The 12,155-nt window shown below is 40.1% G+C and overlaps 1 protein-coding gene across 3 annotated transcripts in view; it reads left to right on the top strand.

The window, feature by feature from the left end:
- Positions 1-8,832, top strand: part of LOC147321147 (glutamate receptor 4) — a 165,131-nt gene extending 156,299 nt beyond the window's left edge. The window contains exons 14-16 of one of the 3 annotated variants that reach the window (XR_015131314.1): positions 963-1,077; positions 3,804-4,219; positions 7,725-7,860. Coding sequence is in view for 2 of the 3 variants with exons in the window: in XM_086309445.1 (XP_086165571.1) it covers positions 1,716-1,830; positions 3,804-3,941; positions 7,725-7,889 (418 nt within the window). In the remaining variant the exon portion in view is untranslated. Of the gene's footprint in view, positions 1-962; positions 1,078-1,715; positions 1,831-3,803; positions 4,220-7,724 lie in introns of all 3 variants that reach the window. The other 2 variants (XM_086309445.1, XM_086309444.1) reach the window with 2 other exon arrangements.
- Positions 8,833-12,155: the final 3,323 nt, after the last annotated feature.

The raw sequence follows: 12,155 nt of genomic DNA, 5'->3' as shown, positions 1-12,155 counted from the left end.
CCATGTCTGATTAAAATTAATTAAAGGTATTATGCCTGTTTAAAACAAAGGAAAATACTTTTTACCATTAAACTGAGATTGCAAATCCGGTTAATTTAAATCCCATTTATCTGAATAATTATAAAATGTCTTTAAGATGTAGAACATATAAAATGTATCATATTAATCAGATCTAGATTAGCAGTGGTCTCAGTTGACAACACTAGAGAAATTCATGTTAAAATTCAAAATAGACTGAAATTTTCAGAGCTAGGATAGGTTAAATATTTTTGCTTAGCAGCATGTTGCTAGTGTAGCCCACAACTTGTGTTCTGGATATTTTTTCTTTTTTTCTTATTTATATAATTAATTATATAATTAATCATCTTGTACCCTTTTAGATTTGTATTATACTGGAACTTTTACTCACATGTGGCATCTGTTTGCAATATAAAAAAAAATTAAACTTTATAGAAAGTTTTTAAAAATATATATATTTTTAGCTCTAGCTGGCTAGGGTATGCTAATGCTAATGCTACAACAAAGAGTTGTCTGGGAATTGCTAATTGAACTTTTTTCTAGATTATGGTGGTAAAGGTAAAAGTGGGGCCAATACTCACATGAGTACCAAATTATTCTCTGGGAAACATGAGTGTCTGATTAAAGTGCAATCTTACACATCTAGAGGTTTTATGAGCTCTAGCTTGCTAGCTCATGCTAATTAATTAAAATGGCTTGGCTAAAAACAAATAGACTACATTACTGTAACATAAGGAGCTTATTTATTGATATCATTTCACTTTGAGGGAGAGAGATTTTGACTCAGGGTGTGTTTGGGTTCTCGAATGGGATTAATGCACTTTTCCACCCTTGTCCCTCTCTTACTGCTACTCCTCCCTTTCCTCTCCCCCCTCTCTTCCTTCCCTCCCAAATTGGACAGCATACTCACGCCCTCTCACCAAATATGTTTTATCGTTTTCAAGAAGTGCAGTAAACCTGGCAGTGTTAAAACTCAATGAACAAGGCCTGTTGGACAAATTGAAAAACAAGTGGTGGTACGACAAAGGAGAGTGTGGCAGCGGAGGCGGTGGCGAGAAGGTTAGCCGCTATGACGCTATGCCCATGTGACCTTGATGTGGGTAAAAAAAAAAAAAGAGAGATGTGTTTTTGTTGGTAACAGGAGCATCTGCCGGGTCGATCTCTACAGTTACGCAGAAGATTTGGAAACTGCGACTTCTAATCTAGAGTGGAGAGCGAGTACTGTGGAAGCAGAAATATTTGCCGTACTGTTTATGTAGCGGTCTATTATAATTATAAATTAACACCAAAATAAGTATTTTGGAATATGATTGTAGCCCGGTTTGGGATGTTTTAGTGAGGGTAAAAGAGCCAATAGTTTTGGTTTGACAGTACTAGCCTCCAGGGTTATTCTGACAAAGGTCCCGGCAGTATGTGCCCGTTCCAGAAAAGCGATGCAGCCGGGGCTCCACGTATATGTGTCTGTTAGCTCTGCCCCTTTCCCCTTTAACATCCCCCGATAAACCCGACCCTTTAAAACACATAAATGAGCAAAGAGACACGTAGCATAAGTGGGGCCCCTTACTGGCTTCGTCACTTTGTACTGAAGAGTACTGAGCTGCTCTTGTTGGGCTTCTTCTGATTGAATAACATAAAATAACATGTCCTATGATGTTATTTATGTTATTTTCCCCACCCCACCCTTCCCCGATATGAAGAACGCCCGTAAACCTTGCCGTATTGAAACTGAGTGAAGCAGGAGTCTTAGACAAACTGAAAAACAAATGGTGGTACGATAAAGGGGAGTGTGGACCCAAGGACTCTGGAAGTAAGGTCAGTCTCCACCAGCCTGGGAGCCTCCCCTCCTCTCTTTGTCTCTATGCACACTTTTATAGCGCTGGCAGTTCTGTTATTACAGCAGGCTGGCCGATAAGACACATAACAGACACGCAGGTAGAGACAGCATGACAGACACGAGGCATGGCTCGGCGTTTTTACAGCAGCTAAGCGATGTGATGCAACTGCAGATGAAGGCTCACACACACAGTTGACTGTCACCTGAGATGGTTGAGGGCATCTTGAGACTTTACTGTATGTCACACTAGTTGTCAGTGGTACTGTATGCCTCAGCTGTAGCCGCACACTTTGACAGTGATCCATGTTGCTGATGCACTGGAGCATGGAGAGAGTGGCCACGTTGTAACAAATCAGCATGTACGATCCACATCAGTCTTAATCAGAAAATTGCAGTGCAGGACACACATGAGACCGAGCATGACAGCCATTCGTTCGTGTTGAGCCAACGCACCTTAAGGATGTAGGTGATTTATTAAGAGGAGATAAATGGCAGGTTGGGAGCATGAGCGATCAGCTGCATACATTTGAATAAACGAGGGGTTAAACGGTTGGAAGAAACCCGAAAGCTCACATTAGCGTAGCTGCAAAGAAAACCACGGGCCCGTGAGTATTTGGACAATGACACACTTTTTGTAACTTTGTCTCCTACCTCAAATAATCAGAATGTGACTGAAGTGCAGACTTTCAGCTTTAATTCAAGGGATTAAACAAAAGTATTGGATTAACTTTTTAGGAGTTAAAGCCATTTTTAAAAAAATACTCAGTTTCTCATTTTAACAGGCTCATAATGTACTGTTGATTGACAGACAGTTGGCCCGGTGAGGCCCGTTCCTTTGTTGACTTGCCTGGACTAATGGAATCTTTGCTGGAATCTACTCAAGATCCTTTACCTCGTTCATTCTATAGGGTGGCTGTAGCTCAGGTGGCAGAGCAGGTCAGCTACTAATCAGAAGGTCGGTGGTTCGATCCCAGGCTGCACCCTGGCTGCATGCTAAATATCCTTGGGCAAGATACTAACCCCATGTTTGCCTACTGGTGGTGGTCAGAGGGCCCGGTGGCGCCTGTGTCCGGCAGCCTCGCCGGACTGTCAGTGCGCCCCAGGGCGCACTGACAGAGCTTGCTATCGCCAGTGTGTGAATGTATGGGTGAATGACTGAATGTAGTGTAAAGCGCTTTGGGGTCCTATGGACTAGAAAAGCGCTATACAAATGCAGGCCATTTACCATTCTTAATTCACAGAGTAATAAACTCATAAAAGGCCTGAAAAACCACAACAAACAACTGAAGTAAATTATCCAGGGTAATTATAGTTAAACTGAAAAACCTCCGGCAGAACCAGACGCAGGGAGGGGCGGCCGTCTGCCATCACCGATTGTAGCTGAGGGGAGGAAGACCGGACAGAAGAAGTAGCTGCACTAAAAACCTATCAGGAAACACAGCATTCGGTGATGTCCTTCAAAAAATGTTCATTTAGAATTATGTTAGTCGGTCCATATGAGGGACGTGTGTGTAAAAATGTCTGTAATTCCTAAACGGTTAATGCAAAGTTTTTTTTAAAACCCTGGAATATAAACTGAAAGTCTACACTTCAGTCATTAATCACATCATGATTGATGTTTCATTTCAAATGGATGTAGTGATGCACAGTGGCAAAGCTACAAAAAAGGCTGTCATTACCCAAATTTATATGGACTGTATTTACAGCACTACACAGCAAAGGGGATATGTGACAAAAGCACGCTAACTGATATGGAGAAAGTTGGAGATATTTGATAACATGGCTACAGACGAAGGTTAGAGGTAGTGTAGTGAAAAAATTATGTTTGATCAGTTTTGTGTGTAAATTTGTACGTTTTTTTTTTCCTTTTACGCTGTTTTATGTGTTTAAGTGTTGACTGATCTGCCAAAACGATCTCTAACCCTTGTGTTCCTCTCCCCGCCGGCTACAGGACAAGTCCTCCCAGGCCCTCAGCCTGAGCAACGTGGCGGGGGTCTTCTACATCCTCGTCGGGGGCCTGGGCCTGGCCATGCTGGTGGCCCTCATCGAATTCTGCTACAAGTCACGCAACGAGGCCAAAAGAATGAAGGTGGAGGCCCAGTCCCAATCCCAGTCCCAACACCCCCAATACCACCAATCTCACCGTCACTGCTACCCCTGCCAGACAGGCAGCCCCCGCAATAGCCCCGAGCCTAGCCAAAGCCAGAGTCCCCGGCCCAGCCCCACCATCCACAACTTAGCCGAGTTTAGTGAGGTTTTCAATGGTTATGGCAGCGATGGGGAAGCTGATAAGATGTAGATGGGGTTTTCGTAGAAGGTCCTCCCAGGCCTTTTCTCCCCCCCTCACTAGCTCCCTGCACAGAGACTGTAAGTGAAACCAATCACACCCCCGCTGCTAGCTTCAACATGCTGAGTGACTGTCGTGACCAGTGGCAAACTGCTTCCCACATTTCTGTCCTATCCGCTCACTATGTGGTCATGTGACGTCCTGGTCTGCGTTCAAGCTTTTTTCTCAGTGTGACAGGAAGCCATGAGTCATCTTCAGACATGACGTCGACTGCGCTGCTTCGCAGCTTGTGTGGCTGCAGATGTTGGTCCTAATTTATTGAGCTGTTTTCCTGCCAAAATCCAACAAACACTGCTTATACTGAACAAGATATTCATCGATAATGCTCAAAGTACACGATATATGTCATTAATGACAACCTTTTTCTAAATATATCACTAGAAACTAATATTATAATGTTATAATATTATATAATGTAAGCTTGGGTAGTTTCATTGGAATAGAAATCTAGATACAGATGTGTAGAAGATATTTCTAATGTTTTTTAGAGTAAAAAGCTGAACAGCTTTTAAAATCCGAGCCTTACTGTGAAGGTCTGCAGCAGCTGTGGTCATAGTGCTTTTACGCACAGCTCCTTAGACTGTGTATAAATGATGGAGTACCTTTCTGGTTAAAGTAAAACTTTCTTATTATGTCCAGCAGGGGGCGACTCTCAGGAACACCACTGTATGGAAGTCTGAGAAATTTCCCTTCGTTTCCTTTGTTTACACTGTCCTGATGAATTTACTATCCCAGTTGCTAGTTTTAAGCCTTACTGAACCCAACATGATGCTTATTTGGAAAATTATGCTACCATTAGCATCAAGAAGGAGGAAAAAGCAGGCTGCTGTATGAGACTCCCTCAGTTTCTCTGAAAACACTCATGTGGAGGCTTCTCAACCAAACCCTCAATAATTTATGAGTAATGGCAGCTATGTGCATCTTTTATACACAGTCTACGCTCAGCCTATCACAATTATAACAGGGAGGAAAGTCATGATAAATGAGGACCAATGTCTTACTTGTACACACATGTCTACACTTGTGAGGGGATTTCATCTAAACTGCAGAGCATTCGTGCATCAGACGTCCACTCTGATCCTCTGATGAATATGAAGCCACTACATAACAAAAAAAAATCATCTCAGAGCATGTAGGAAGTGTATCTACTAAAGCCATATTTAAGCTGAGGTTAACACAAGTGACACCACCTCTCAAGCTGGACTTTATTGATGTGAACTCTGGATATTTCCCCCAGGTCCCTGACCATTAGACTTTCAGATAGCTCTCCTCGCTCGATGTATATCTGTCCTACGTGGTTATGTGTCCCCCATCAGCACTTCAGCACAAACTCTTCATTAGCTTGACTGTTGCTTAGTCAGCTTCCCTGTCCCACTGGCTGCAACTATCACTCACTGTGTAACACTGCTGGTGCTAATGGATTTACATGTAGTATGGGGCTGCTACTGTTCTGAATGGCTGTGAAAGGTGGTTGCTACATTACTGTGTTTACATACATTTATATATATATATATACATATATTTAAGTGTATAGTTATGGTATACAGTGGGCCCGTTCTAGAAGTTTTTTGCATGTTGGAGTTTTAGTGTTTGGTATTTGTTATAAGTGAGAGGTTTGTTGGTGGAGAAGAATTAATGTAGCCACTCCTATAACTGCTGTATTCCACCTCTGTGGTCCACTCACACCTTTCATCACAAATTTACAAATTATTACTTTACTTTTAAAAGTTCATTAACAAATATTGGTCATAAGAGAAATATTACTAAGTAATTAACTTTAAAATTGTTTCTTTTTATAATATCTATTTGAAATATAAGTATTTCCTAGCATTTTACAACTAAATTACTAGAACCACGCCAAACGGTGTTTACTATGTTACCTTATACTATAATTATACAATACAGTACACCGTACATATTTATTAGACCACCATCTGTCAGATCTATGACAGGTGGTCTAAATTTATTAACATCTGTAAAAATAAAAGATTAAAAGTAAAATTTCTATTTACATTTTAAAATGAGAATTACAAATTTCAGTTAACTGGTTTTTATTTATTTATTGTAGATGACCCCATGGATCTCATCCCAGTTTATACTTATTTCACTTTATTCTATTGTGATTTTAAAATTCTTGTTTATTACCTTATTAAGTTATTGTATTGTATAGTATTGTATTGCCCTTCCAAACATTTGTAAAATTTTCTAAACGTCACTGAGTTTTCCTTCCACCTAGATATTCCATGGTCTACTCCTTAAGTGTAATTACTAAAAATAGGAAGTGTTCAAGGACCACAGTGACTCAGCCACTGGATTGGCAGACCAAGTAAAATTACAGAGCGGGGTCACATAAAGTTATTCAAATACATTTATTTTTTAATGTTAAAAAATAAACACCTAGAAACATTTTTTATTAAAAAGAGAGTTCATCCTTTATCCGGCATTAACATCAGCACAGAGAGTGTGCACCAGGAGCTTCATAGCACAGGTTTCCATGGCTGAGCCGGTTTTGTAGGTGGCCCAGCACTTCTGACAGCAAACTGTATATTTTACCTTACTTCTCTTTGCCCACCTGGAGTACCATCACTGGCCACCGGGGGGCTGCAGTGTTGTTTAAAGACACATCAAAGTACTGTTTGGTTCAAAGCTATGGAAGCCCATTTCCGCCACTAAAAAAAAAAAAATGGATCCATAACTCAAAATTTCGAGTTATTTTCTCAAAATTCCGAATTATTAACTTGAAATTTCGATTTATTAACTCAAAATTTTGAGAAAAGCAACTCGAAATTTCGAGTTAGCGCTGCCAATCAGTAATCTACGTGAATGACGTCATTTCCTTGTTACCCGGAAGCTGAAGCCCTCAGCTACAAATGCTACAGCTAAGCTACCGGTATTACATCCAGTCGTGAATGCACAGATTGCTGAGTGTTTTCAGCCTGGCTTCACAAATGATGAAATCCCTGTGTTATTAACTGAATCACATGGTGTTACTATCAGCAAACATACTCGCGAAAGCGCCAATTTGTTGGGATACGTTTTTGAGTGCACGTTCCTCTGCGCCATATGCTTCCAGGTAACAAGAAAGCGACCTCATTCACGTATATTTTTGATTGGCAGAGCTAACTCGAAATTTTGAGAAAAGTAACTCGAAATTTTGAGTTATGGATACTAGCTTTTTTGTTTTTATTTAGTGGCGGAAACGGGCTTCCATACAAAGCTCACTCGATAAGTTTGGCAAAAAAACTTAAAAAAATTTATTCTGACTGCGTGTTTATTATACTGTATATTCTGCAATAAGCAGAATATACAAGATGTTTTTCTTTTCATTTTAAAGACTTAATCAAAACTTTTTGAGGGAAGTGAATGGTTTCTAGACTACCTCTAAGAAGGTACGATGATAATAAGCAATTTCAGGTTTTATTTAAAACTCCAACAGCCTAAAACTCCAATTTGCAATGCTCCATTTTTTTCTCATCTCCACCTGCTCCACACACAAACCTCTCTCTTCATCTCTTGTCTCCCCAGCTAACATTTACAGAAGCTATGAGGAACAAGGCCCGTCTGTCCATCACCGGCAGCGTTGGGGAGAACGGACGGGTGCTGACGCCTGACTGTCCCAAGGCGGTCCACGCTGGGCCTCCCACCCGCCAGAGCTCCGGCCTCGCCCTGGTCTCCTCTGAGCTCCCGTGAAAACCAAAAACCTCTCAAGTGCCTTATTCCAATAACACCACCATAACCACCAACAATCACACCGCCCACAAACACAAAGTAACCACAACGCATTCACACAGCTGACGAGTCTCCTCCAGTGGGCGTGACTGGACCGACAACAAACCCCCGCTGGTTAGAGGCTAGTGGCTCGATGACTTCTCTCCGAAATCTGTGGAAACTTGAGGCAGAACTGTCTCTTTTTTTTTTCTTTTAAACTGGGAAGCGTACGCTTGTGGAAAATCCACTGTGTTTTACAGCTCCAGTGACAGAAGAGGAAGAAGAGAGGAAATGAAAAATATCATGATACGTGATGAAGAGGAAGACCAGAAAACTGTAAACTTGAAACTCAGAACTTTTTTGGATTGCTGTGAATCGTCAAAAAAAAAGAGAAGAAAACAAAACTGAACCACAATCAAGATTGTTTCTGAACTGTATTTGCTACATAGACACGAGCAGCGTTCAAGAGACATCACCGGATATCAACACGGGAGGGTTGACAGCTCAGTGCGCTGAAAAACATTTGTATTCATAAGAACAAATGAAGTCTGTTGATACTGAATATAAGAGCAAACATAGAAAACTGTGAAAATAATAAATATGTATATTCCGTGAACAACAACACAATGAAATCTTTAGCTGTACATAGGGATGACTGTGCTTGCTTTTTAAACAGATGTATATAGCAGATATTGTAGTGAACAGAACTTTTTTTTGGTAAATCATCTTTAAAAAGATTTTATTCATCGCAATAATGAAAAAAAGATGAAAAAGTGAAAAATGAGACGTATGGAAGGCAAAATGTGTTGAATACTTAACTTCATTATATAGGACTATTCAAACTTTTAATGTGAAGGGGTATCGACTGCCCAAATATTCTGATACCTGTTGGAAATTAATAAATATATTCAATGATGAATGTTAACTAGTGCCACCCCCAATCCTTAAACCACAACCCTCACTGTGCAGGCATAGACCCAGAGAGTCGCTCATGAGTAGAGCTTCATAAATCAAGCCTCTGCACTCAGAATATAACTATTTTTTTCATTCTTTGGTCTATTTTTTGTACTCAGAAACGTAAAAGAATTAAACGTCTGTCTCCCGGTTTTAAATGTCGACAGTCAAGTGCTATCTGGGTAGTCCTTTCTAGACCATTATGTTTGCGGAGACGTGACAAAAATCGGACGATGCCATTACTCTCGCTGTATGTTATTTGAAGTGTTTATCGCCAGTAAGACGTCAAACCCCAGCTTACGAAGCCGCCGTTTGTATGTCGAGCAGTGATTAGAGCCCTTCCTTATTTGAATCACTGTGGATCCTCCGGGGGAGGCTGGACACCCTGTAGCAGAAATGTATTTGCTTCGGTCTCAAAGTGTCCTAGTCTCTCCCGGAAGTGGACAATCTGCGATTGGATATGAAAGACGCCACATCTTCAGCAGCACCAGCCACCTTGTCCCTCCCTCCCTCCCTCCCCATCAGCGACGGCTGGGCTGGTTTTCGCCGATTCCTGGTTCGCTCATCTGCTGTAGCCCTGTGTGGAGCGGACAAACCAGCTGACGCAGTCCAGGCCGCCATGCCTTCTTGTTCTGCCATCTGTCTTTAGAGCTGAAGTGTAGTACGGCGTCTTATTTTGGTTCCAGCTGTACATCTTTATTTTGATCTTTTTTAAGTAAAAAAAAAACAAAGAAAAAGAAATTACAAAGTGTGATGTGATTTGTGTTTTTTCTCAGATCCATGCACCTTTAACTGTGGAATCAGATGTTTGTGTTGACCAGATGTTGTTCCCCTGTGTTTTAAAAACCATTCAACTGACCACATCTGGGTATTGGGTGGTTCATGCAGGTTTTAACAAGTTAGACTTTTTCTAAATTTCACAGTGGTGCCATTTTATTGGCTTCTGGTCCAGCATTTTTAATCTGTTTGGAATCTGTCTGGGACACCCATTTAATTTCTCCTAGATGTCTGACCTCAGTTGGTCCTGATAAGTTAGAGATCCAAGCCGAGGAGTGGAAATATCAAAGAAAGGAGGATAAAGATGGAGATGCCAAGCGGGAGGAAAAGAGGAAGACCCTTCGTGGATATTGTGAAGGACGACATGCAAAGGTTGGTGTGACAGAAGAGGATGGAAGGGAGCGCTCAAAAACAAACCATCTTTAAACAGAAGCTAGTTTTTTTCAAGTTTGTCCTTACACGGGGACTTGGGTTTTATAGAGCTAACAAAAATGGTTCAAACAGCTTTATCGATCAGATCGAATTATAAGGCAGAGAAATGTCCACTATGCGAGGACACAGGGTCTCAGGAGGTTACAGCTGCTTTGTATAAAGACATTATTGGGTTTCTTGCTGATGCCTTACGCCGCGGCGTAAGGCGCAAGGTCCTTTAAGGAAACGTTTAAGGAAACGTTAGAATATTGGGGAATATATTTGCTTTTTTGTGCTCTCAGTTGTTACAGTGGTGTGCGGTAGTGCAAATTTTGGTGTCGACCCAATACAAAGTAAATACAGGGCCAAAAATTGCACAGATACTATTAACCTATAAAGGCAGCTTATGTCGAAGAGGGTTTTCTGAGATGAATCATCATCAGTCTGCAAATCCTGAATGCATTTTAATGACCACACCACGTTTCAGCTTTTCATGTATTTTGAAACGAAGTTTTTAGGAGACCTGGAATGTAAATGTGTCTGTCTCTCAAGTGCTTTGAGCTAAATATATAAAAAAATATATATATTTCCCCAAAATTTATTTATTTAAAACAGTCTTAGAGGACAGAAAGAAAGTATTAATACTATCGTGCTACTATCAACCCAACACCAACACCACCGTTGGTATCATTACTATCAATATTTGAACGAGCCCAGCCACATTTAGATTAAAATATTACTTGTATAGTTAACCCTTTAAGACCTACCATAGAACCGAGTCCGCCAGAGCGTATATTATATTTTTACATGCTGTGGTGCCATTTTTGGGAGCATTTCAAGTTGCTATACATCAATACAACCATTATAGCCCAAATTTGAATAATATGTATGCATTAAGTGCATAGTAATTACATAAACTACAAAAAAAATTGAAAATCGTTTGTTTTTTTAACGTATATTTCTAGTTAGAGAAATTTAAGAGGCTTATCCCTCAAAACTGTAAATACAAAAAAAGTTGCACAAAATAGTTTCCCACCACAGGAAATTTATTTTGAGTGTCTTTTATTTTTGAAATACACCAATTTTTATATACTGCAGGAAAAACGAAAATAAATATTATAGTGCAAATTTGCAAAAAAGCAGCATGTGCATCAAAATAAATTATTTCCAGGACTGAGTCCTAAGCATCCCAGAAACGACACAGAAAGTCATAAAGTCAAAGATAACTTTTAAAAACACCAGTCTAGGCTCATGAGGCCCTGATGGTAAAAAAAAAAAAAACTACATTTCCGCGAAAATGATGTCACATCCGGTTTCAGCCAACTAATGGCAGACATGCGAAAGTTCGCCTAGGAAGTCTTACGAACAGCTGATCGGGTCGGCAAAGCGTGTTTCTGGACACGCTTTGCTTTTATGCAGTTTTTGCAAAGCTATATGTGGAAGGAAACCATGACCTAGGACAAGCTGATGGCATAAGATGTAAGTACAACTCCTCCGGTTTCATATGCAAAAAAAATTATTGCGCTAGCTTATGTGGTTGCAGAGCTACCGGGATTTAAAAATAGTTAAGCAAAACAGAACGTGCCTGCTCCGACCGTTTTAAAGGGTTAATTAGGGTTAATTAGATTAGAAACACTGAAAATAATTATTGTGCAGAAAAATATTCCCCATCAGCGTAATACTGAGCTGATTTCAAACATTTGATACTACGTTGAATCTAAAGTATCTACATATTCTAATAAATCATATTTGTAGTTGCCATCCGGTGAGGTCCACATATTTCTGAAAACAACAACAAAATAACAGCTGTTATGAGCTCAATAACACATGCCTACATCTCGATTTTGTTTAAAGTACATTAAAAAAATGTCAACATTAATACTAAATATATAAGCTGAATTGAATCACGGTGTTAAGGTTAACTGTCACAGGGAGATATTGACTGGATACTGATCTTAAGCCAAAATCTAGTTTTTGTACAGCTTTTTTTGTATAACTTTTGAGCATTAGTAACATGAAATAATTCATCATTTCAACAACAAAACAACAGCCGAAAAATCCACGGGTAACGCTGGATGTTTGATCTGTTTTATGATTCACTGTAGA

The sequence above is a fragment of the Aulonocara sp. 'chitande type north' Nkhata Bay genome, linkage group LG10 (genome assembly GCF_057382095.1).
Source record: "Aulonocara sp. 'chitande type north' Nkhata Bay isolate Kocher_YH1m ecotype deep benthic linkage group LG10, A_spYH_male_GT1.1, whole genome shotgun sequence".
Lineage (NCBI taxonomy): Eukaryota > Metazoa > Chordata > Actinopteri > Cichliformes > Cichlidae > Aulonocara > Aulonocara sp. 'chitande type north' Nkhata Bay.
Note: the sequence above shows the minus strand (reverse complement) of the source record. Positions and strands in the feature narration are given on the sequence as shown.